Genomic DNA, 27,134 nt, shown 5'->3' with positions numbered 1-27,134 from the left:
ACACTTCTAAAAGTTTATGTTCAGGGTAAACTTCAACTTAAATTTCTTGTGTTATTAACCAGTTCTGTGGGCCCCAGATTAATACTGAACACAGAACAACCGCTCTGCCCCCAGTGATTGGTAAAAACCCAGATTGTGAGAACACAGAAATAGCAAATCCCCTTTGCAGTAGGAGCCCAAGGAGAAACTGAAGTAGATGCTTTGGAGCACACTTGCTCCGGGATCACAAGCATAATGTTCCTTTGTAGGAAATGATGACCTTGGTGCACAGGAAGAGAAGCTTAGCTTACTTTTGAAGCACTTTCAGTACATTCAGAGATTTTAAAAAGGCACCTAGCATGTTGAAATTCAGCTGGTTCTTTGAATAATTTGTTATAAAATGCCTGAGGACTCATTTGTACACGGAACGCGTTTGACAGCACTTCCCTGTGCACTGCTGAACTCTGTCACCAGGCTGCTGGCTGCCGTGTCTTCAGGGATGCCGTAAGCAGGCCGCTCCCTGCTGCCCGTGTGTTCGCTCCACCAGCACGCCGTGGCTCTTGCACAGCCATGAAGTGACACGAGCACCAGGAGGCAAATGTGAAAAGCAGAATGAAAAGCCACCCTGAACATCTAAGACTTCTTTTTCACACTGAGAAATGTGTCATTTCATTTTATTTCAGGGTATCTCTGCAAGTAGGACAACTGAAGTTGACCTCTGATTCCAGACCTAAGCTTGCTGACTTTGATCCCAGACAGATCTGCAGTTTTATCTGGATTATGATTACAGAGCAATTTACAATTAGCAACAACGATCTGCCTGTAATGAATATACTTTTATTTATGCTATTAATAAATTTGGTAAAAATTAATTGTGCTCTTCCGCAATCTGTTTCTTCTCATGCCTATTTCTACAGTAAGTCAATTTAAAAAAAATCTGTTGCTTGGATTTTTCCCTTGCTAGGTTTTTCTGTGCAGGTAGCACTGACTGACCACACAAGTGAGGCTGATGTGCAGAGAGTGTTACCATGAAGGCCACCTATATTCATAGCACACAATCATTTTTAAGATAACTTGAGAGCATTCAGAACCTTAAAGGAATATCACAGTTGCTGCTTTCAGTGCAAATGGAACAATAATATTCACCTGCAATGTATGTGAGAACTCACTGCCTCGGTAGTGGTACTTGGTACAATGCACAAAAAAAAACTTGATAGTGGTACAATGGATGAAACAATCTACATGAAGAATCTGGCAAGCAGGTTTGTATGGGAACTGTTGAGTTACGGCCTGAACCAGTGATTGATCGCCTGAGGAAAGGACTGGGTCATCCGTGGGAGCACAGGTGAAGGCAATTCAGCTGTGTGACCAAGGGGTGGAACCTGGCTGCACCTCTCCTAGACTGCACTTAAGCACTGACTGCCCCTCAGGAAGGATCTCTTTCTGGAGATCGCTCCTCTGTGGAGTCTTCCCTGCAAACCTAGATCTTTGGACACAGGTGAGCATTCCTTCTCTGTTTCTCTTCCCATTTTCACCACGATAATCTTTCCAGCTGTAGCACCAACTGTAACAGGGTGGTTGTTAAAAATCAGTGGTGGCTTAAGTAAAATTAAATAAGAGTGTAAGAAGGTCACTTGGTCTCTGCTTACTAACCTTTCAGCAATCCCATCATACTTATGCTTTGGGACATCTGGTGAACATCAAGCATTAAACCAGGCAATGCCAGCATAACCTCAAGGGCACTCTCCAAAACAGGAATTACAATAGAGCTTTAAATGCCTTTTGGTCATCACTGTCCTCTGTTCAATGCAAAGAATGCCTGCATTTTAATCACTCTGCAGGAAATGTTTATGCTGGATTTCTTCTTCCACCTCACTTATCCCATCTGTGCTGTGTGCTCGTTAATTTAAGGGAAGCCAAAAGGGAAATTTTCACTATTTTTCAGTCTCTGCTATGCTGTTCTCCTCACTGCCCCAGGGCACAGCTGTTAGCAGCAGAAGGGAAACCACCACAAGCCCCATGACTTCCCGCACAGTGCTTCCAGCACATCACAACCTGCCCACGTGCCTCCCGTTGTGCATCCACCCAGCTCACTGCTGCAGCTTCGTGCAGGGGCTGCTCTGCTCGGCCCCCACCAGCCCTGTGCTGACGGCACCCGGCCACCTTCCCTTGGCCCACATGTGCCCACTTCACCGCATGGCTGTGCTGCTGAAGAGGGCCAGCTGGAATCACTGAAGTTGCAGGGTTAGGGCTTCTCCTCTCAAGTCCGTGTCTTATAGTACGTGATACATGGGGGGATATGTCAGAGTTGTGGCACTAAGGATGATTCTACACCCTTTTCAACCTGCACCCAACAGGACAGCTCCTCTGGCTGCTGTGGCCCCTCTAAATACACACCATCACGATAGCAATGCCCAGCCAGGCTGACAGTGACCAGGCTCCTCTTCCTGCTAGTCACATACAGATGCATTTTGTTACTCTTCACGTTGTTTGGAACACACTGATCTGTTATGGAAATGAACACTTCTGCTAAGCATTACGGCACTAGGAAGCCCACTGAAGCATTAACTTTTGTATTTTCATCTTGTACGGAGAGGTAAATCTACTTCTGCATCAGTGACCTCTACTTCTTCAGCAGGAGCGAGAACCGCAGAATTCCAATGTTTTAATTTCCCCAAATGCTGTCCTTCATCTCTTACTTACATACTTTTCATTAACCAGGCACAAAATGGTCTCTTGTGCTTGTAGGGAGAGATGACACAGGCAGCTAAGGCAGGTTTTAGAGCACCTAGCTTCACTTGTTCAGAACTCAGCTCATTTCAGCTTCTGACCTCACTCTGCGGTGTCAACAGAGAGAGGCACCTCTGGGGATTTATTCAAATATTCTAGACACGTTGTAGGATGAAGCAAACGATTGTATGTAGTTCTGTTAGGTAGGAAGGGAGCATGGACAATCTAGCTGGAACACAGCTCTCAGGCATTTGCACTTGCAGCTATCAGAAAGAATCAGAAAGAATCTCTTGTTCAGTTTCAGCACTTCCATGTTGTCTACATGACTACACATTCCAGCTATATCAGAGGAAGAGAAGTCATACATGGAAATCAGAGTGAAGCGAGTAATGGTTAGGAAAAGCAAAATACTGGGGGTGTATTTTATTTTAAACTTTCTTTTTTTTCTATTATGCCTTTGTTGACTGTACTCTTTCCTTACTTACAGTCTCTTCTGTCTCCTCGGTTTTTCCTTCTTGATGTTACAGTTCCTCTGAAGAACCTTCCAATTTGTTTGTGCCCTTCAGTCAAATTCCAAGCCCTTCCAAATGGAGCATTTTGGCAGCACTTCATCCTCTGCTTATGGACAGTTGTTCACTCCACGGTCTGCAGTTTGCCTTCTACAGCTCATCACTTCCTCACTGCACTTCAGTGGGACACAGCAGTTCAAGTGTTTCCTTGTGTTGCACAGAGCAATTCTCAACAGGCTGGTACCAAAATATCATTTAAGAAGTACTGAAATGCAACAACACCTAATGCTGTAAGGAGATGTAAGCAATTTAGAAGGATTATTTTACACTCCCATTATTCACTGTCCTAGAACACCCTTCTCCCAGCTTGCATGTTCACTACCATTGCTATTAGAATAAAGCCAATTGTTTAAATAATCAGAATGTATGAATTTTAGCAAGCCTGCTAAAACTGAGACAAATTGTTTCTGATTCTGTGATTGTTCTTTTTGTTAGCTGCAAAAAACCAGTAACACATTTTAAGAGTCTGTTTCTTATTAAGATTTAGAATACTCAATTCTTCTGATATCCGAGCTTCAAAATACGCAGCCCAATGTTCCCTTACACCTCAAAGCTGATTTATTTGAAGAAGAAAATTGCATTAAAGTTTCCTGACATCATAAACAGCAGGTGCAGTTGTCTATGTACTGTGAATTCTATTTCTTGCCCCGCTGATCTAGTGTCCTTACTGGAACGTAGGCCCTGGAAACAAAGGCAGGCACACAAGGTGTAGAGTACAGATTGCAACTACAACTTGATTTTTTATTTTAATTTTTTATTTGTGTATAGATTGACCACTCTTTGGGAGGATGAAGAGTAGAAAAAAGGAACAGGGCTCCAACCCCCCATTATCTGTTACAGTACACCCACTGTGCCTGTGAAGCCCGTTCAGCACGGCAGGGGCAGCAGCTCGCCACGCGTGTTTCTTGGACTGCGTGAGCTGGCACGACTTACATCATTTGGCTGATGTCGGAGGCACCCAGTTTGACCTTCAGTATGTTGCTATGTAGTTGCTAGGGATGCAGGTTCTATTAGATAAAGCACAGTTAAACATCTGTTATGACAAAATACAGAACTAGAAGAAATAATGGCGTATTTACCCAGCAACTCATGCATCAGTCATTTAACCTGATCTGACATATCCATGCCACTGTGAATAGAGCAACGGCAGCAATTTCATTAATATAGAGCTAAAAGTAGAATGAACAGGAGGGACTGCTCCTCCAATAAAGACTTCATATTCTAGAACACTCTTAGAAGAGCATACCTTCTCCTGTGCTTGTGTTCTAAGTGCAGCCAATTATAGGATGTTTCTTTTCATAAGTAAAGACACCTGTTCCTCATTGCCATGGCACAGAAATTAGCTGCTGGCCTACTAATAAAGCTGCAACACAGAACATACTTCTCACACATCTGCTTTCTGAAATGCAGTGAGAAAACAAGAAGCTGCTGTTGTTAAACACTTGAGTACTACCTGCTTTGATTCCATTTGGAAAACCTCTAGTATTTCCCAATGTCTTTAGTGGTCTTCTGGAGGTATTTTTTACATTTCAACTCTTAATTGCTTATGTTAACTGGCGCAGGAATTATTTACAGACTGTACTCGCTTTTCATAGATCAGCAGTATCTAACTCAATATATTAGGCACGGGGAGCTGAGGAGGTAGATTTGTGGTCCTGGGCTCTCTGACTTCATGTACCTTTAGCTTGCTGTTTGAGACACGGTAGAACCACTCTTGTGGCCTCTGTAATTTCCTAGTAAGGCAGTGACTTAATAAAAACCAGAAACAATCACTATATATATGTATGTGTTTTAACTTAGGGGGAAAAGATTGTTCATGTCTGAAATAAGTAACTGGATCATGGTTTTCATGAAAACTAAGATTTGCTTAGATCATAGACTCGCTCACTGCTACTTCTGCAGGAGGCTCAGGGGAGACCTCATTGCACTCTACAACTTCCTGAAGGGAGGCTGTGATGAAGAGGGACTTGGCCTCTTCTCCCAGGCAATGAGCAGGACAAGGGGTCATGGCTGCAAGTTGTATCAGAGGAGTTTAGGTTAGACATGAGGAAGAACTTTTTCTCTCAGAGAGTGGTCAGGCACTGGAATGGCTGCCCAAGGAAGTGGTGGAGTTGCCGTCCCTGGCAGTGTGCAAGAAGCATCTGGACAACATGCTGTGTGATATGGTTTAGTGCTTGTGGTGGCAATGGTGATGAGGAGACAGTTGGACTGGATGATCTTATAGGTCATTTCCAACCTTGTGATTCTATGATTCTAAGTGTCACAGAATCATAGAACGCCTTGGAGTGGAAGGGAACTCAAAGATCATTTAACAGGACTACGTAGTTGCTGCGAGATCTGGTCCATCATAATCCTCAAAGGAAGACATTCAATAAATCCTTCAACGGGGAACAGATCCTTTATTGGACAGATGCCAAAGTTTTATGTAGAATACTGGAATGGCATTACAGCCACTGACATTTTCAGTATAATACTGCAACAAACTGTCTACTATGACTTTTTCAGGAGTAAAAACAATTAAGCTGGCAAAATAACATACCAAAGAGACAAGGCTGATGAGGCTGCAGTGCTGCTCAAATACAGCTGAGACTCAGACTGGATAAACACACTAAGTATATTCTAGGTTCTACATGGTGCGTGTCACTGCACTGTGTATCTGGCTTTGATGTTTCACCAAGCTATAAGCTGCCCTATCTATACATAAAGCATGGCAGAAGGAAGTACACTGACCACCAGAAGTGAAAGCAATATGAACTGACTGCAAACCAAATCTTGTTTTCACCCCTCTCTTTGTTTCTCTGTAGGTTACCTACAATATTTGTCTGTTGCAGAAAACCACTGGGTTACAACCCAGACTCTGAAAGACCACAGCTAACTGTGCAACTTACTTTAGAAATGCTGTATGGCAATAGTTAGTCAACTTGGAGAGAACACCACGTTCAAGTTTAAAGTAACAGCACAGTACTCAATGAAGCTACAGTTGACATTCATTGCTTACAATTTTGCCAAAGTTGAATACAACACTTCTGTACAGGATCTTTGTAGAAACACAGCAGTTTTCACTGTCTCCCCCCACCTTTTCAACCCATTTGAGGCATTCTGACATACACCACAGCAGACAGCTGGACTGCAGCTGAGAAACAGAATTCTGTGTCATCTCAGACACGTATACAAAGGCTTTAAACAAAAAAGCAGGGCTTGAAGTTTGGTTGGCTTAAGATACTCAACATCAGCCAAACGGAGATATTCGTGCATCATTCCAGTTCAATCCAGTGTGGATTATAAATGTCACACTCCATAACCAAATAACAAGACAAACACATATTCTTGGGACAGAAGAGTTTCAGGAGGCACTACAGAAGTCTGAGGAAAAACTGAAATGTCAAAAAAAAGTTAAATTAATATACAAGTTCAGCAATAACTTTCTTCTGGAGCTTGGAGGACTCACACATACCCGCTCTATGCAGAAGCAAAATCATACACTTTCTAAACAAAAAAAGCAAACTGGTTGCCAGTACCGCTTTATACTGATAACTTTCAACTTTTTCACCTCTCGAAAGGAAGCATTAAGAAGCCTTTCTTGGATAAACTTCAAGGAATTTCAGAATGCGTGTCTTTCCCTGAGGCCAAAAGGTGCTGGATTCCTATTAAGTATTCTTAGCTTCAAAAACAGAAGAGGACTGAATGCATCTTGAATACTGAAAAACTAGTCACACCTGTCTATTAAAGAGATAAGATAAAAATGGATTTTGATTACCTTTCCATGAACAAGAACAAACACTTTGATAGTTAATTTCATCTAGAAGATAATAATATTATATAATAACAATATAATAATATAGTATAATATTATCTAGAAGACAATATAGCAACATATTATATGACCCTAGAAGGGATGTGTTTAAATCAATCAAGAAAATTCTTTCAGTACAGCTAGTGTAAATGCTTCTCCCTACAGCATGCTCCCCTCAAATCCTTCTGTTCCCCAAACACATGCTGCAATGTTAGAGGTATGCAAAATACCAAGTCCAAAACATCCTTTATTTAATACTTAATGCTAAGACTGCTCTTATGGGATGGAGGAATTATGGCTACCCGCTATGCTTACAGTATTTATGACCGCAAAAATCAAATCTTAATTTGTAGCACACGTTTTTCTATGTATCATCCTTCAAATAACATAAGCTTGAAACATGTCTGAAATTGCTCTGTCTAGCATGGTTACAGAGAAGCCTAGATACTCACTGCTGCAGGCTTCTCAGCTCAGAAGGCAGGTCACAACCCACATAAGCGTTATTCATTAAGCTGTACTCTAACAGTGCACAAAAACAGGGATCCTACAAGAAAAGATTGATGTTTAACATAGACATGTTACTCTGTGTAATGAACCTGCCAACAAATTAACGTGGCATGCCAATGCAGAAGATTTAATAGGACCTTTTCTATAAACAGAACAGCACAAACAGTGCAAGCATGGAACAACATAGCAGGAAGACACCTTCAGATGGATTCAGTGTGTTGCACGTAGGTGTGGGGAGACCACACCTCTCATTCAGTTCATTTCATGAATACTGAAGCTCAGAAAGAACCATGCACAAGCTCAAAAAGGAGACCTCTTTAGCAGGTGGTTAATTGGGAGTAATCACTTCTACCTCTCTCCATTAAAAAATGAAAACAATGGCATCAGGTAATGCCCTCCAAGTTAGCCATTTACCATGGCAAATACCATGCATGATTCAAAGATATAAGAAGAAAAAAAAAAAACAACCTTACTTTCATAAGAAGATGAGGATTTCCTACGACTATCAGCAAAGCTTTTGCTCTAGTAATTGCTACATTGAATCTCTTTGGGTTAGAGAGAAAGCCCAAACAGTATTCCTCGTCAGCAAGTGTGTCTTCATAAGATCGCACCTGAAAATTGATTAGAGATACAGATTCAAAACTGGAATAATGAGAAACCAACTTACTTTGTCACAGCACAACTTCAATCTATTAGAAAGCTTAATTTGCTCACTACAGCAAACCACAGCTCAATATGAGCAATACACAGATTAGCTGAATTTTGGATTTTGAAGCTATCTAACTTATATTCCACCATTGGTTTTCCCAGAGAAGGTCTATTATCTAACAGTACACTACTATGACTTCAGCAATTTCAAGAGAATGGTATATTAGCTTTATTTGAGCATCAGGAATATCCACTGCAAGCTGAAACACAAGATACCAACACAAAATCAGTTTTACAAGATGTAATCTTTCAGTAGAAGAAATGCTAGAGTTGCTGGATTTTTTTATGTCCTAAAAATCAACAACATTTCAGAGTGTCCTGTCAGTCATCTTGGCCTTAGCTTAGAAGAAAATGCCACTGAAACACTGCTAGAGCAAACTCAGTTTTCCATTACATTTTCAGCTTTATCTCATCAATATTTGAATTAATCTTTGATAAAACAATTTCCCATCACAAATGGGTTTTATGAATATACCTAAAACTATAGTTACAATGCTGGATTCTAAAGCTATGATACAATCAAGAACAACTAAGTTAAGCATGGTTCCACTACCATTGGGGAAAAACAAGGAAGCAAATCCCCAAATGGTTTCTTCAAGCCATAAACCACCACCTCACCCAAACCAACTGCTTCCTTCCTCATCGCACCCAAGTCAAACTATTTTCAGGGCTTTGACTGTTTTCATAGCTGTTTTGTCCTTCTCTCTCCTGGAAATTGTGTGTGCCTGTTACAGGTAGTCTAGTGCTGCTCTTACCTTGAGCCTCAAAGCCCAGGGTTTTATTTCTGCCTTTGATCAGTTTGTCCTCTATGCCATTGCCCAGACTTACAGGAGCTCAGTCTGTAATGCATATTCCTGAACAGCTCTGAAGGACCACAAGTCACAAACACTGCAAGAACTCCACATTCCAGACACATCTCTTCTACTTCACTGAGACTTACTGCACCAAAAACATACTATCATTTGGAAAAAAAGCAAGCACAGATTTTTTTTTTTTTTTTTGTGTATTCTAAACTCAATTTTATATCAGTTATACTGATAGCTTCAGCAAAGTTTACAAAGCTATGGTGAAAGGCAAGGGCTACCACCTTCCTAATAACAACAGAAACTCCCAACTTAGTGATGCATTCTTCTCCTCTTGCCTCCTCGCCAAATGCAATGGTTGGACTGAATACAATTCAAAACATCTTCCCAAACTTCCATCTCCCTGTATTTCCTCAACACCCCCTTCTATCAAGCTTGAGGAATGAAACCAGGTGAACTTAAATGAGATTCAAGGTGTTGCACTGGGGTCAGGGCCATTCCAGATGTGCATATAGAGTGGAAGAACTCCTTGAGAACAGCCCTGCAGGGAAGGACGTGGTGGTTCTGATGGACAAGAAGCTTGATATGAACCAGCAGTGTGCATCTGCAGCCTGGAAAGCCAACAATATCCTAGGCTGCATCAAAAGAGGGGTGGCCAGCAGGGAGAGGGAGGTGATTGTTCCACTCTACTCTGCCCCTGTGAAGCTCTGTCTAGAGTACTGTGTCCAGGCCTGGGGCATCCAGCAAAGAAAAAGATGTGGAATTCTCAAACCGGTCCCAGAGGAAGGCCATGAAGATGATCAAAGGGCTGGAACATCTCTCCTATGAAGAAAGGCTGAGGGAACTGGGCTTGTTCAGTCTGGAGAAGAGAAGGCTCTGGGAAGACTTCACTGCAGCCTTCCAGTACTTAAAGGGAGCTTATAAACAGGAGGACAAGCATCATACTACATAATCTGTTAGTGACAGGATAAAGGAGAATGGTTTTAATCTAAAAGAGGAGAGACTTAGATTAAATGCAGGCACAAGCTGCCCAGAGAAGCTGTGGATGCCTCATCTCTGAAGGCATTCAAGGCCAGGTTGGATGGGGCCCTGGGCAGTCTCACCTGGTGGGTGGCAACCTGCCCACGGCAGAGAGATTGAAACCAGATGACTGTTAAGGTCCTTCCAACACGAGCCATTTTATGATTCTGTGATCACAGAATCAGAAATTTTCTGAAAGATTTATTTATTGCAAAGAGTGAAAACAAACAGCTCTGCATTCTCATGTTTATATAAAAATTTCTAGCGATGCAATTGTGTCTCTGTACTGCCATATTTACATAGATGTAGTCTACCAACACCAACACTGAATCAAGGAAGTGAATTACTGTGAAAATAATGTCCTGTGACCAGTGTACTGCTGAAGTACAACCACAGCGCAGACTTCTTTTCCCTGTCCCTTTTTTGCAAGGCATTTACAGCTTCAGATTCAATTAGTCAGAAGCTAGAAAAGACATTTACCAACATCCCAATACTTAAGCAGCAGAACACTCCAACAGCACATCATGAAAATGACCATGGAAGACTGTCAAGTGTTCTCCTAATAGTAAAAAAGGGTACTGGATTCTACAGTCAGCACTGATGTCTGGGTAATCATCAGTGCTGACTGCAGAATCCAGTACCCTTTTTTACTGTTAGGAGAACACTTGACATACTTGACAACTGTATACAATTATGTGGTAATTCTCAAACAGAAAATGAAAAGAACCTACATCAACATTCATAAGCTAAACAGTGACTTTGGATGCTGTGATTTATACTGTTCTCTCTACTATTTATACTGCATCCAGTTTCCATCGTTGCTCAGCATGCTTAAGCAAAGATATATTACCTATATGAAACTCTATGAACTCATTTTGAATTAGCTTGAAGGGTTTGAAGTCTACCTCAAAAGCACAGATACCATCCTGTTTGCACACATTTCAATTATTTTTCCCAAATACTATGACAGACTAGTGACAAAATCACAGCTCCCTTGGTTTTCTCATCCTCATTCCCCACAGCTCTATCTCAAAAAGGAAAAAGCTACAGAGAATTAAGAACAAATATTCTAGACAAGCCCACAAGTATACATACTGTTGATAAGATGGTAACCATGCACTCTTGTCCTTGAAACTCTTCTACTGTGCCAACTTTAATATCTGACAAATCAATGCTTCTCAGAAGAAATTTAATTTTTTCTACCTAGAAAAAAATGTTTGAAGAAATTTATTTTTATATTTTAGAATGGATTATTTTGAAACCAAAGACATGAGACATGTAAAGTAATTTAACACAGATGGGTTGTAGGGAATGCCTACACCAAGCTTAGCTATCATCCATTATTAAGGTTTTAAAACAAAACAGAGCTTTTCCTGCTATGTACAACACTTCTTATGTGACTCAATAGGGGGAATGTTTGCTACCTACACATAAACAGAAATTAACAGGTTTTTTGATAGATTTTAATGACACAAACAACTTAGATCTTAGGAGTTTATCCACGCAAGCTCTTCTTCTGTAATGGAGTATGTGCCAACCCAAGACTTACCACAGGTATGGCAGGGCAAACAGCTTCCCCCACCCCTGCAAGAGGGCTGTGCAGAGATTCCTTGCTACTTTCACCTGAGTAAAAAACTGAGGTTTTTCACTCTAAACTCTAGATTTAATGGGAACATCATTAGTGAATGACAATACACTGTGAAACAAAACACAGTGAAGCTCTGAGATATGCCTTCCCATTTTACCAAACCAGAGCAGCAAGGCAAAACTACAACTTCAAATACAGTAACTCTGAAGTTTTAAATACTAGCTGTACCTGCTTACGATACGGTGTAATCACTCCAATATCAGCCACTGACACTGCAATGCTTTCGTTTTTAGCCAGGTGGCAACAATACTGCATTACTTGAACTGCTTCAGTTGGATTAAACCATGAAGGACTGTGACCTTCACGAGTTTCCTTGCCCTGTATTAGGAAAAGCAAAGTGAGCAGATGAAGGCCATGTGCAAAAACTAACTACATATTTAACTGATTGTCTTACACATCTAAATGCAAAACAAACAAACAAAAAATATCTAAAGAACAGAAATTGTAACGTAACATTATACACAAACATCCTTATTTGCTATAAATCCTTTTCAATGAGCAACCATCACCTGTATTTTATGATGATGGTGCTTCATATATGTGCAAAGAATATACATCTCAGCTCAGAATAATAGGTGTTTGCAAGCTGTTATTCTGCTTTTGAGCAAAGCAGAAGAGGTCAGACACAAGCACCTCCGAACAGTGGACACACCACTGATCACTTCACTAACTTCTTGGAAGACCCACAAGGACTTTTCTTCCTGAAGTACCAGTTTTATCTTTGACTTTTAATCTCCAACAAACTTTTAGTTTTAGAGGCTTGCATTCATTCTAATGCAGCAGACTCTTACTCGAATTAATCTAAATCTAATGGAGTTGCCTGCTACATTTGCCAATTTAAATTTTTATGAAAATGTCTTCACAATACCCTGCAATCTGCAGCTGCATAAGTTTTTAGAAATCTATTTGTCTTCAGTAGTTGTTTTGAAAACCAGATTGTCAAGAAGCCAGCCTTTTTGCAAACAACTTGTTCTTTTCCTATATTCTTTCTGAAATTCATTCTAATGAATAAAACCTTTGTCTACAACATTAGCAAACATTGTCTACAACATTAGCAAAAAAAATGAAGCTTCTTTATTTTTACTTAGACTACATGAGCATTTTACATACCCTTACTCCATGAAAAATTAACGGAAACCCTTTCCTGGGCAATTTCTCCCAGTGTAACAAAGAAGTCACTACTGCAGCATCTGCACAAACTTCAAGCTCTTTATTATAAAACAGTTTAGATGGTAAGGCAAGCAATGCAGAATGTGACCTGTAGTTGTTTACGAGTTTTGTGATCTGCAGAGACAAAAAATAAAACCTGTAACCAAAACGGGCAGTTAGAACCACAGAATATCCTGAGTTGGAAGGGCTTTACAAAGATAATTGAGTTACTCATCAGACTTGAAGGTATGCAGCTCCCAAGAAGACCACTTACCATCTTGCAATGTTAGCTTTCCTAAAGCTGCCAAAAAATTGTATTAAATGCAAAAAAATGCAGCCTTGATGCTAAGTAAACACTAAATAAAAAAAAAGTCTCTTCCTCCCCTAAATGGGAAGGAAATGGACCATCTCCTCTCCTTCTAAAGGGAGAAAGGTAAAAAAAAAAATAAGGAACAGAAAGGAACAAAAAATACATGAAAGATGAAGGAAGAATTCTTTGGTTTGATCTATAGATACATTATGTCTCCTTTTTTTAATTCAGTTCAGGTTGTTTCCAAGGGATTTCCATGGATATAATTTATTTTTCGGAGGGGAAGACTTGAAAGGCAGAGAGAGCATCAGAAGAGCCAGTTACCGTACCATCTGACAGAGGCAGGCCTTGGAAACCAGAACTGCCTGCCTTCAAATGAAAGAATGCCCTTGAAGAAATATTCCAGTGATTCCAATTATGTATTGTAAGAAGACTGACATATACCTGAAGACCTGTGAGATCCTTCAAGCCCTCATCTCCTGTTGTCATACAATGCCAACTCTCCTTGAACATTGTATTAAAAAAAAAAATACAAGAACAGAAATTTTGGGGGTTTCAGAAAACTTTTCCTTAGGAAGCTGAACACAACCTAACGCGTAGAATTAAGCAGCACATAATACCCAACCTCCCTCGAGCAACTTAAGTTTGCCATCAGATTTCTTCCTCTGGCCATGCTGTTATCAGTTTTTTTGTTAGTTTGTTTTCTGTACCTAAAAAACTAAATCATTTTCAATATGCACGTGCAGAGCTGTCTTCATTCAAGAACTGATTACCCAAAACAGTGCTCTTGCCCCATGGTTTTCACTCTCTTCTTTTCAACAGGGTTGGACAGAGCTATGTAGGACCAAAAGGATATAGAACTGTTCGGAGGGCTGGATTCAGAGTGGTGGTGAATAGAGTCACATCCAGCTGGTGTCTGGTCATGAGTGGTGTTCCCCAGTGGTTGCTACTGGGGCCTGTCCTGTTCAATATCGTTACAGATGATCTGGATCATGGGATTGACCACACCCCCAGTAAGGTTGCAGTTAACACCAAGCTGGCAGGAAGTATCAATTTGTCTAGGGTTAGGAAGGCCCTGCAGAGGGATCTGTATAGGCTAGACAAGTGGGCTGAGGCCAACTGTACAATCCTGAACAAGATCAACACTACGTCCTATACTTTGGTCACAACCACCCCATGCAACGCTACAGGCTTGGGGCTGAGTGGCTGGAAGACTGTGTGGAGGAAATGGACCTGGGAGTGTTGGCTGATGTTCAGCTGAACACGAGCCAGCAGTGCCCAGGTCACCAAGAAGGCCAATGGCATCCTGGCTTGTATCAGAAGTAATGCAGTCAGCAGAAGCAGGGAGGCAGACATCCCCCTGTACTCAGCTCTGTTTTACAGAGTAAATTCTCAGCTACAGAATACTCTTTTACAACAGTTACTGTATTAGCTTTAAGTTCTTGCCAGCTATGAGCAAAAGCCTATATGCAACGCTTGTAAAAACTTGCACCAGAGTAGGTGGCCCACTGTAACCACTGCTGAAATGCACAACCCATTGTCTCACTGTACTCATATCCACTGTTTGGGTTACATAAATGTTCAGAAAGCACTGATCAATGTCAATTTTTTTCTGTATGGAGGAATCCAATAACACACCTTTGCTTCATATGCACTTCCATTTCAGACACCATTTTGTCAGGACTGCCTCTCTGTTCTCATTTGTCAAATGGCAACAGAATGCAGTGGACTATTGGTGGGAAGGTTCAACCTCTACTGCCATATCACCAATATCTGCCTCTGTCGCTGTAGGCCAACATGATAAAATAGGAGGCATTACTTTCTGAGCAGCCCTCATAGTTCCAGCACAAAGGTGAAAGGAACAATACTTCTCTATGCCATGAAATAATATGAAGTACTCCCATAAACTGTAAAAACTGTTTTCTGATGCTTATATGAGAAAAATCCAGAAGATTATCCTTCAGAGACCTTTTTTTTCCCCTCACTTCCTGAAGTAAGATGTTCAAAAAATCTTTGCATTTAAAGAGGCAGCTTTACTTGTCTTTTCATGTTAAAAGCTTAAATTATGCTTGCGAATTTGTGGAGAATTATGTTATAAAGTTACTTTAAGTTGGACAATGAAACCCTTATTGAGAATTCTGACACATGCGCCGTGTTTACCAACTCTGAAGAAATTTTGTTTTTAAGCATAGAAAGGTTTTAAAAAGTTACAGCATCCTTGCTATTTGGCATACATATTCAAAATAATAAAGACTTACTAGTAAGCTAATGTCCAATCCAGACTTAAACCTCAGCATGGGGATTAAAAGACAAAAAAAAAAAAAGAAAAAAAAGAAAAAAAGTGTTAAGTAAACATAGTTTATCATTCTTTATCTGAAAAAAAGTGAAACAATTTAACTTTACTCACCAACAAAGGGTTATATGATCCATCAGCACTAAAAGCATCCTCATCTCTCAGGTACATATCTCTTGATATCAGTCTTTCCAGCAAGGATATATTTAATCCAAATGCCACTGCAATTCTAGATTTTATTAGAGGCCCTAACTGCTTTGGATCTCCGACCAGAACTATCTGTGTAGTAAAAAAACCAACATCTATTAAAACTGTTATAAAATGCTGTCTCAATAACACGCACACTTCAGAATTCCAAGATGAACGTACATCAAGCTCTCTGCTTTCCCCCCAAACACCTAATTTGTTTGCAAAGGGTTAGACCCAGAAGAGAAGTAAACCGCTGCCGTAAAATAAATATTTTCGACATATTTCATATTCTGAACTCTGTCCTTCTGATGCAGACTAGCTTCAGACATAAAACAATTCTGTTAAAGTGTGGAAAATGAAAACTGTGTTCAAAAGCTAAAACTGACTTAATTGTACATTCGTGAGGTTTATTACATGTACTCACAACTTCATACTCATTATCAGGAACAGCAGCTTGCATCTTGCATCATTCACACTGCTAATAATCTTTTGATGATGCTGAGACAACTACCTGACCGTTAACTTCTGAAATTAATCCAATAGGAATCAGGCTTTCTGGTTCACTTGCTTGCCCAGCCTCATCCAAAATCACATGTGTGAAGTGTCCAAGCCTAGAATTAAATAACATGAACTCAGAACAGGGCATTTTCCCCCTCTCCCCCCCGAGATAAGTTAATTCTGCCACCCCGTGGCTGATCTGAGCAATTCTGTAAACATCCCTGTCAAGTGTGCTAGGCACCTCCACACACACAACAGCAAAGGCTGAAAGTACATCAAAAGGCAGAAGGCAGTAGGCAGTCTGCCTTGTGTTTTTCCTTCTAATTCTTCATCTGTTAGTTCTCCTACATGCTCTCATATATACAACCACTGCTTATCTTAATTATAGCTTTATTTATAGTAAGGTTAAGACATTTGGAAAAATTTCCTTGTTCTCAAAGATCTCCAACTATTTCAGTTGAATAATGCACTTGGTTTAGCAAAGACAACTGCTAGCCTTTATTTCTATAAAACAACTCTTAAATCAGTTAGACACTTAAGAGTGTCCTTTCAGAAAGCTGAAAGCAAAACCAGAAGAATCTTTACTTAACAGCACTTCACATGGTGGCTCTTTACAGCTAATGAAGATTTTATTTAAAAGACTAATTACAATGTGATTTTTAGTGGAACTCCTAGATGCTTTTAAGACAACATGATTGTAAACAGCAACGTCGCAGCTAAGGTTCCCACTGCCTGTGGTGGAAAAACAACCGTGTCAAGACGCTTTCTTACATTTACTCTGAAGAAATTCTCCGCTGAAACATTATTAAGAACAAGAGGTTTGCCAGGAAGCCAGATGTCTCAACAATACTCCTGTTTGCAGTACTGTACCTTGTTCCTGTTTGATAAAACATTCCTGCGCTACAGCAAGTGGTAATTACTATCCTGAACCACACTGCCTTCCAAATATCATCACCGTCCTTGCAGTAAGGTTTCACCATGTCATCAACATGCTGCAGAAACAAAACAGTGTGCTTAGCAAAATACCACTCCAGATGTTTTTATGTGAATAATTTAAAAAATTCACCAAAAAAACTATTTTGGAAGTGGAACAAAATCCTTAGACATAGACCCATGCACTGAAATGGATTCTTGGTTGAATGTGACTGAAGAAGACATATGCATTCTCTTCACCTATCAAGACTGTAGATATGTTTCATACACACATATTTTTCAGTTCATCTTCTGGAAAAGCTAGATCAGTTATTACTTTCCTAGCCAAGTCTCAGCAGCCTAATAAATACTGACAGTTGCATTAATAAATCAGCATTTGAAGATTAAAATATTAAAAAGGAAATACTACTGGTTATCTGTAGCATTTACCTCTATAGATCTGTAAGTAGCATTGACTCGGACCATAGCTCCTGGTTTTAATAGATTGCTTTGATGCAGCCTCAAGCAAATCAGATCTGTTGCAGCATTTGATGGTGCGCAAACCAAGATTCGACTATCTGGTAAAGTAAAATGTATCTGTATTCAAAAAGATGGACATCACAAAAAGAAAAGGTTATTTGGAAAAGTAGCAATAGCTGAAACACATCCGTTTTATTTCACTGAATACAGAATCCAGATTATAATCATCCATGCTTTTGCAGTTCAAGAACACTACTCTCGACATCTATGATTTAAGGGTTCTCAAGCTGAGTGCACTCAGAGCAGAACTACTGCATGGTTATTACATTAATGCATACTGTGCTTCAAGAATCTATTATGCAGTACTAGACTCACGAGTTAGATAATATTCACTAAAGCCTTAAGATATAAAAATAAGCCATTCAGGATTTTTTTCCAAAGTCACATTGATTTCATCATTCTGAATAGCTCAGTGAAAAGGCTTACGAAGAATATTTCCAAATCTTGCCTAGGAAAATAAAGAAGTGATGGTACTCACAGATTCACCTTAAGTGTTCTAACATTGAAAAGATTAGAGTCTATCCATTTATCATTCACCATTACCTGTAAAATAGCTTCAACTACTGTTATTGTTTTTCCAGTTCCTGGTGGTCCAAAGAGAATATAAGGTGTTGGACGACATTCACCACTCAGTATCCTTTTCACTGCCAATTTCTGCTGCTTGTTAAGCATAGGATTGAAAAATTCACCACCTCTCCATTTAATTGTCTCAGTTTCCTCAACTATGATCAAGATAAGTACATATTAAAATTGCAAAAATATTTTTAAGCATACACAGATTAAAGCAACCGCAATTCATATTACGCCTTAATTTATTTTTTTCCATTTCAGAGACAGTACCAGTACTAAATGACAAATGATAGTCATACTGACCACAGGAATTCCCCTACACCTCATTCAGTTTAGCTGCAGCTTACCACAACAGAATCTTATTAACTCCTGGACAGAAGTGCCATCTAAGTAATCTGCTTCCCAATTCAGGTATGTTATTGTTACAAAGGGATAAAATCCCTCTCTTTCAGTGTCAGTGCACTTAACTGTTGAAGTCACACTTCCCAGATAAGCACAGACATGATAGGCACTTTCTGAAACCTTTCAAAAATAGTTACCATTTTCAGCAAGGTAGACATTCCAGCAACAAAGTGGAAACTCTGAACGTGACCAGAAATATTCCAGTTGCGATTAGGAACAGTTAATTTACTGAGTACAAACTATATCACTGGAAGTCTGCTTAACTGAAGATGTTTAAACAATCCACACAAGGGCTCTAATGAAACTTCCTGCTGCAAAGTTTCTCCTTAAGCCAGCATGAGGACATCTCAAAGACACTGTACTCTGCCTGTCTGTCTGAAGTGACAGCAATCTTGAACTGGCTATACTTCAATACTGAAGAAAGTAGTAGAATATACCAAGCTGGCTTGTTTCCGCAGAAGCAGTCGCTGCACCTGCAATGTTTATCTGCCTCGATGGCGTGCATTTTGCCCGCTTGTTCTGCAGCTTTCTGACCTGGAAATATCAAACAAAGGTAAACACATTTATAACTTTACAGAAACAAGCAACCATCTTCACTAATACTTGAAATTGCTTAGTTTTATTTTTTCCCCGTTAAATGGGTTTACTTCAATAAATAGAATATCTGTGAAGAAGAGATTCTGCAAACAGTTGTGGTGGAAAGAGGCATTGTGTGGGTTCAGAAACAGATGACAGAACTTAATGATGATACAAGAAGATGGGGCAAATATTATTATCTTCAGCAACTACGATGTGAACAAATACACACTCAGTAAATTAGCAAACAACACAATATCAACAGCCTTAGCTGAAATGCCTGATGGCTCATCTTCATTTGAAGAAATTTTGCAGTAAGATAAAAAAAACCTCATGAAAATCTAAATTGAAAGCTCTGCACCTGGGAATGAGTAACTGTATGAATCAGGACAGGCTATGAGAACACTAACTGAACAGTGATCCCCAGGCCCTGTTCAGGAAACTGAGTTACTATGGATGCTTCATGTATAGAAACATCATGTTACTAAGAACTAGAGAGGCTGAAACAACTTATCCTTTCCAGCTTGATAACGAAGAGGTAAATAGGCAGCCTAATGTCTATCATGGCTTAAAACAGAGTTAGGAAAAGGAAAAAAATAAATAAGAGACCAACGCTTCTCAATTCTTTGTAGTAGCATATAATGTAACAAGGGGCCACATCTGAAGTTGCAGATAGAAGATTCACACTGTGAACTGGGGGTTGAAATCATTCAGTGGAAATGTTGTAAAACATTGAGAAAGGTTATACAGATGTTGTGGAACCTCTGAACAAAATTAAATAAACCTAACCCCAAAGCTGACTTGATTCAGTGCTGGTGACAATCTACTCCAAAATAGGAAAGAGGACTAAATATCATTCTAAAGGTTGTTTTAAGAAAGACCTCTACAATTTCTTCCTATAATTTAACAAGCAATAAAAAAGCCTAGGTAACTTTGCACAGATCGGGATGTTACCTGGCACAGGGAGAGAACTTCACATATCTCAGAAGTTGCTATGAAAACTAGTTTAAGGGAAATCTGACAGTTCATATTATTATAATACAGGTTGTTACGAGAACTTTCCATTCTAGATGAGAGGATTAGCTTAATAGCATCATTTGTCATAAAATTTCCTGTCTTCGGGTAAGCAAACAAACTTCTGTCATCAGAAAGTAGCAGAATGTGACTTCAATTATTTGATGCTAAAACAAATACTTGCTAACAACAGCCATGAAGTACATATCTGTTACAAATTTGGATGCTGCTGAGTTAGAACAAACATTTACAGACAGTTACCTCACTCTTCTGCTGGAAACACAGCTCAAGGCCATCATCAGCTCCACAATACTCAGTGATATTCTGGGTCTTGACATCTTGTGGTGACTGCAAGAGAAGCTTTTCTGGAAATAACACTTCAAGTTCAGAAGAGAAAGTAGAAAAAATTGAGAACCACATGAACACACATTTTGCTGATATATCACCCTGCTCTATGTTTTTATAGCTGGTTTATAATCCTAACACAAAAGTGGAAAAGATCTGTGCAAAGATCACCTGGACCGTTCTGCTCAAACACAGAACAGGGTATCTGTGCTTTTTAGTTAAGTTCTGAGGTAACACAAAACACTGCCATTTCACATACCATTGCTACAACTGTATGATTTATACAGATCTTATCTGTTCAAACTATTTACAAAAGCTTAAGTTTTCATTCATGTTCTTTTTGATGGCCAATAAGACCCCCTCTACATTTAGAGAGCTGTTTTTCAATTAAATGAACAGAAAATTCCTGTAAAAAGAGACTATAATGCATCCATCTAAGTATGCCTTGATGTGAAAGCAATAAAAAACACAAGACTCCCCACAATCCTCTCCAGACAGCTTAAATCAACTGAAGTGTACCTTTTTCACCCAGACACTTAGCTTGCTCAACTGCCATCTGGCACCGCCTGCTAGGAATCCTGTTATTAGAACAGCAGATCAACAGTTTGTGGATTAAAGTAAAATCCCAGATTTTCATCAACTACAGAAGCATTAAGGTAACCAGTACATTTTCTGTGTAGCAGAGCTTATAAAAACAGTTCTACACAGAAATACTGCAGGGTATTTATTGGAAAATATACTGTAGACATGTCAGTCAACAGCTTTGCTATGAGCATTAATACATCTCCAGCTCTTCAATGAGAAATATGACCTTTTGTCTCAGAGTTGGATAGTTTTTCATGCAAGCTTTCTGCAAAAACTGATCTTAAATGGAAGATTAAGCACCTATATACAAATAATACACCAAAAATAAAGTGTGAGTAGTTAACATCAGCAATTTATAAACAGTCCTCCAGTCATAATGGTGGAATTTTTTCTTAAGAAATAAAAAACACTCACAAAGAATCAAAATTTATACAACGAAAAAGAAAATTTATACAACCCCAGTGACGGCTTCAATGCCAGGTGGTGGAATAATCACTTCCACATAAAACAGAGACACAAGACAAGAATGCTTTGTACACAATGACTACCACTGCAGTCTTTTATCAAGCAGGATAGTGGGAAAGAGGTGAAAGAGTTGGCTCCTAATAGCTTAATTGTGCCCTTCCTGTAACCACCAAAACCACAGTGAGACAGTCTCATGCGTTTTCAAAATTTACTTTGCTAGAGGAATCATGTATCTTGTAGTTCATCAATGCTGATTTTTGGAAGGGCATAAAAATACCTGCAGTAAACAAATTCCACATCCATGGGTTCTGAGTTGTAAGCCCGTTCAAAATCAGCATTACATTTAAGAGTAACATCTTCATTACATATCTGTAGGAAAAAAGCAAAGATCAGTGTACTGATGAGGAGTTCAGTCATTCATACACAAAAGCATATTTGAAATTACTGGGAAACTGAACACCTTAGCCACCTAGATTTATTAACAACCAACATATTACAGTTCTAGATTACTTTATGAGTGCCTTCAGGGCAGGTAAGGATTATAATCTAGAGAAAAGTAAGTCCCTGGAAAAACTAAATTCACAATAAAAATACATCACTTAGTACATTAAAAAAAATAACCTGTTTTGAGGAAGGCAGATTAAGCTAGTCTCTAATCTTGTTAATTAATTGCCAGCTTCCCCTTTGAATCCTGTGGGTTACAGTATTTTCAACAGAAGACAGACCTTACTTACCTCAGTAACATAGGCAATGTACTCTATTATATGCTCAGAATAGACCTGACTTTTCAGTATCACCTTATCACCTAATTAGAAACAAAAGATAACACACAGTTACAAGAAATACAAGCGAAGCACTGCAGTGAGAGTTTTACTTTCTCTGTGGTATGGTTACAAGAGATTCGCATGATAACACATCCTACAGCAAACTTGCTGTATCCATGCATAGCTCATTAGGCACTAGTTCTGAACTGCTATATACAAGTATACATTACATTTTAAAAGGTATCAGATATTGATGCCATCAGACCTTCAACATCTCCTCTGAACAGTACCTTGCATACCACAGTATTAGATATTAGTAGTTTTTTGATTTTGATATACCTGTTGCTCTTTAGATCCTACCACATTGCAGTGTTTATTTTTGTGGAAAAAATCATCCAGAAGCCTGAAAATAACAGATCACTTGTAATGGCAGACCTATGTAATGCCACTTCAGACAGCAGCCACAGCATGATTGTGAGACACAAGCAGTGCAGTTCACTTGTCCAGTAGCCTAGATTACTGATTTTGTGTTCAAACTTGTTGAAGACTTCCTTAAGTAAATGACAATGCAACTGAGTTTGTACTGCAGTGAGAATACTCAACACAGTATTCAGCTTTATCTTGCATTAATCACTACCTGCAGCCAGGTGAGGTCTGCCTTCTTCCACTCCTGGCACTTCCAACACTAACAAATTCCCATTCCTTTTCAAAGTAACCCCACACATGTCAAAATTTTTTATTTCTGTTTCCTGATAGATCTCTTCAAGCCACAAGAGAGTAGAAAACTTTGCTTCATAATTTTCCAGATTAAGATGCTGAAAAGAAGAACAGTATACATTACATTTGTAACCTCTACACTGAAGTGCATTCATCCCATCAATCTTTATTATACTAAACATCTCTAAAATTACACTGCACAGCAACCAGGTTGCCAAATAAGGTGCACAAATACAGCACCTAAATAAACTAATCCTTTAAAGTCCCTTAACAGACAGCACAGAATTTGTATAGTCCCTGGAGCTAAGATAAAGCAGCCAGTCAGCTAAAGAGCTAATGATGTCTTGCCTAACTACAAAGACAGTTTCAACACCTGAATTCAGGGGCAGTTTAGAAACAGAATTCTACTTATCACCAATCCCAGAAAGCATAAAAAAATCTTTGTACATTGCACAAAGACAGAGTCACATCAGCCCACCCTGTTTGGTTATTACACGGCTTGTGACAAGCTGAAAGAACCTGAACTTTCCCCCTCAGAGCTTAACACATCTCTCTGAAGAGGTTTTTCCAGCAGCACAAAACTCTCTAAACAATCAACAGCAAAGAATGCTTTCACTTAGAATACATTCTCACTTAAATGTGAGTCTAATCAGCAGTGCTGATCTTTCGCCACCTTTTGTAACATCCCTCCCCAGCATCAACAACTTCTCCAATCTTGCAGTTTTCCATTTTTCTTTCTTACAAAGCTTGGATTCTGTGACCCACAAAAACCTATTCAAATTAAAGGATACAGACAGTCAGTCTACTTGCTAATGGTATCTTATCATCTTCTATTACACTAAGAGCTACAAATTTTTGCCAAATAAAAGCCAGTTTGAAAAGACAAATAAAATAAATTTCCTTATACAAATCTACACTTGCATACCTCTGCAAGGAGAGGCTGAAAGCTCAGAATATCTAACTTCTGCTCCACGCATCTTCTTAACTCGTTTGGTACGGTGTAATGTGGGAGGAAGCTTGGAAATTTTCTGCTACTTCTAAAACAGAAACATACCATATCATTAACTGGTTTTAAATTTTATGGGAAGGAAAGCTAATTAACATGCCACATCATTGAAGCTACTAAAAAACATACGCATGAAATGAATCCAATGATTGCTTCAAGATTGTAATTCTAAGTTTGCTATTCTGACATGAAAGGTGTTTCAGCTACTGATTGTACAAAAACATTATGAACCTACTTTTATCCTCTTTCCTTTTGTCATATTTTTATAACTAAGCAAACAGTGTAAGTTAATATTTAGATTTTTTGAATTATTTGCAATTATTTGCAAAATGAAAAATTCTAAATCAAAGATGAACATCTACAAATTTATCTGATAGAGGTGCCAAACTGCTGGAGGATTTAATAATTCCAAACGTGATTAAGAGACGAAAAATATGAAATAACTCATTTGTAGGACACAGCTGCACAGTAATCTGATTTGTAAGTTACATTTGTACGTACATAGAAGAGCGTTTCTGTCTGAACAGATTGCAAGGAAATCAAGCAGCTCATTACTAGAAAAACTCTTCTGTCAGTAAAGTCTGAAATTAATTAACATGCTTATAATACTTATGAAAATATGCACAAATTCTTTCAGTTTCACATTTAGCAAATGATATACAACAGCACTACACAAGTAGTATTTTTTCCCCTCTCCAATTCACCATACCTTCTGTATTTGGGGGCAGCAACCGTTGTCTTCTTTTGCTGAGGTACTGAAGAAATGTCAACCTTTCTTGCAGAAAATGGCTCCACAGGTGCTATTAGTAATTCCGCTTCATTTGTTACAGTAGTTTCAATACAGTGTCCAATAGTAAAATCAGAAAAACCAAGCAACAAGAGCTCTTTATTGTATCCAGGATTTCTTCAAATAAGAAAAAGTTACGTTCTTAAAATCATCATGTACACATTTTGTTTTCTCCAGTCATAAGTACTACTTTTTTCCCCAGTGAAAATGTAGTTCTCGTGCCAATTCAGTAGCAATACAACAGCTGCTAACGTGGGGCAACTCCCCACTTCACTTCCTTCCCTAGTCCCTTCAGTCCAAGTATCACCTTGCATAATGAAAAAAATAAAGTACTTAAAAACTTCTGTTTCATCAAAAGCTTGGCTAAAGAGCAAAATCCCTCTCCTTAACTAGATACAGAATAACAAGATGACAGGAGTATTACTGTACCTGAACAAGATGAGACGAACATTTCCCTTAGAGGAACCTACAGAGTATCCCTTCTGTGCGTACAGCAGCAGCTTAGCTTTGCCTTGCTTAAAGGGACTCAGAACTGAGTCTTAACTACAAGTGGAAAAAGCACAAACTATCCTTTATCTTCTCAAAAACTGTACTTTGTATGTGTAAGTGGGGTTGGGGAATGACTCATTAAAAAATAAATAAATAAAAGAAAACAAAACATAGGGAATGTTTTCTTCAGATCCAGTTCTAAGGAACTAAAGACCAAAGCCCCTGGCATACACCTTGTGCTCCAAAACACCTTAATGAGCTCTTCCTACAACTATCCTGAGACAGATTCTCTCACTGGCACTAATGACACAGTTCAATACTGTTACTGTGTGTCTGAAATAGGAGCATCCCAGAAGGATTCCATCTCACTTTTGCTTTGGCAGGATTACCGCTTTTTCATGCCAACTAATGCTACCTATTCAGGTTAAAGCTGTGGCCTGTTTTCTCTCTGATATGCACTCAGTGCAGACAATGAACGATGCAGACTCAAAGTCTAGAATTTCAGTCTCTGTGATCTTTCAAAGTGGCCAGCAAACATTTGTTATCTTCATGCTTCTGTCTCCCATGGAGCGTTGAGCAGACTGTTCTGTATTCTTAGAAGATTTTCAGGCTTTGTGGCATTCACAGTGAAGTACAGATTGCTCCTTCTACACCTGCCTTTCTCCATAAAGGCAGGGCAAACACTCAGGTTACTTTTCAAACTACACCAAAATCATTTTCCCATGAAAATTCCCCCCCCCCGCCACAACACTGAAAGTGTTAACATAAGTGGTCTGCAAGTTAATGCGCTGTTACTTCAACGAGTGTGACAAAGAAATCTGCAAGCCTCCATGAATTATTACTTTAAGGAAGAAAGCCTTTTTTCTCCAGCCCAGATAACTTGCATTTAATGTCACTGACCAGGAAAGTTTGAGATTAGGATATGCAACAATGTGAATATGATTTCAGAGTACTCAGACTGAAGGAAACACATCAGCCAAAAAAAAACAACAAACCCTAGAAATGTTAGCTCTAGTGCTCATGGAACTACTGACTTCTAAATGAAAATATAACCAACTGTAAAAGTTACCTTCGCTTTACTGCCTTTCTCCATAAAATATCTAGTCTGACTATATTTCATCATTAACTACTAACTTTTCATTTGACAAAAAATCAGAACTAAGTGTTGAATGTTCAATCTCCAGTACAGATGTCTAAACCCTTTGCTAATGCATACCAGCTTACTTTACACCAAAAAAACTTCACAACATTCTATGATCGGGTGACTCATCTAATGGATGAGAGAAAGACCGTGGATGTAATGTACCTAGTAAAGCCAAAGGCTTTATGACTGCCTCATTTGTATTCTCCTGGAGAAGCTGGAAGCCCATGGCTTGTACAGCTGTAATCTTTGCTGGGTAAAAAACTGGCTGGACGGCTGGGCCCAGAGAGCAGTGGTGAATGGAATTAAATGCAGCTGGCAAAGGGTCAATAGCGGTGTTTCTCAGGGTATCAGCATTAGGACCAGCCCTGTATATATCTTTATTGATAATCTGGATAAGGGGATTGAATGCACCCTCAGCAAGCCTGCAGATGATGCCAAGCTGGGTGGAAGTATTGATCTGCCTGGGAGCTAGGAAGCCCCTACAGAGGGATCTGCATAGGACAGACCAGCAGGCTGAGGCCAACTGTATAATCTTCAACAATACCAACTTCTGGGTCCTGTACTTTGGTCACAACAATACCGTGCAATGCTATCAGCATGGGACAGAGTAGCTAACAAGCAG

The 27,134-nt window shown here is 39.3% G+C and overlaps 1 protein-coding gene across 2 annotated transcripts in view; it reads right to left on the bottom strand.

The window, feature by feature from the left end:
* Nucleotides 1–4,046: 4,046 nt before the first annotated feature.
* MOV10L1 (Mov10 like RISC complex RNA helicase 1) overlaps nucleotides 4,047–27,134 on the bottom strand; it is a 36,482-nt gene continuing 13,394 nt past the window's right edge. For both annotated transcript variants that reach the window (XM_048935125.1, XM_048935222.1), the window contains exons 9-27: nucleotides 24,802–24,996; nucleotides 24,012–24,123; nucleotides 23,007–23,184; nucleotides 22,340–22,410; nucleotides 21,883–21,974; nucleotides 21,075–21,133; nucleotides 20,472–20,587; nucleotides 19,058–19,154; nucleotides 18,192–18,370; nucleotides 17,559–17,705; nucleotides 17,067–17,188; nucleotides 16,210–16,309; nucleotides 15,624–15,788; nucleotides 12,868–13,041; nucleotides 11,926–12,075; nucleotides 11,205–11,312; nucleotides 8,052–8,189; nucleotides 7,524–7,615; nucleotides 4,047–6,998 (exon numbers count right to left, since the gene is read on the bottom strand). In XM_048935125.1, the coding sequence (XP_048791082.1) occupies nucleotides 6,989–6,998; nucleotides 7,524–7,615; nucleotides 8,052–8,189; nucleotides 11,205–11,312; nucleotides 11,926–12,075; nucleotides 12,868–13,041; nucleotides 15,624–15,788; nucleotides 16,210–16,309; nucleotides 17,067–17,188; nucleotides 17,559–17,705; nucleotides 18,192–18,370; nucleotides 19,058–19,154; nucleotides 20,472–20,587; nucleotides 21,075–21,133; nucleotides 21,883–21,974; nucleotides 22,340–22,410; nucleotides 23,007–23,184; nucleotides 24,012–24,123; nucleotides 24,802–24,996 (2,305 nt within the window). In that variant the 3' untranslated portion in view covers nucleotides 4,047–6,988. The remainder of the gene's footprint in view (nucleotides 6,999–7,523; nucleotides 7,616–8,051; nucleotides 8,190–11,204; nucleotides 11,313–11,925; nucleotides 12,076–12,867; nucleotides 13,042–15,623; nucleotides 15,789–16,209; nucleotides 16,310–17,066; nucleotides 17,189–17,558; nucleotides 17,706–18,191; nucleotides 18,371–19,057; nucleotides 19,155–20,471; nucleotides 20,588–21,074; nucleotides 21,134–21,882; nucleotides 21,975–22,339; nucleotides 22,411–23,006; nucleotides 23,185–24,011; nucleotides 24,124–24,801; nucleotides 24,997–27,134) is intronic.

This window comes from Lagopus muta, chromosome 1 (genome assembly GCF_023343835.1).
Source record: "Lagopus muta isolate bLagMut1 chromosome 1, bLagMut1 primary, whole genome shotgun sequence".
Taxonomy (NCBI): domain Eukaryota; kingdom Metazoa; phylum Chordata; class Aves; order Galliformes; family Phasianidae; genus Lagopus; species Lagopus muta.
Note: the sequence above shows the minus strand (reverse complement) of the source record. Positions and strands in the feature narration are given on the sequence as shown.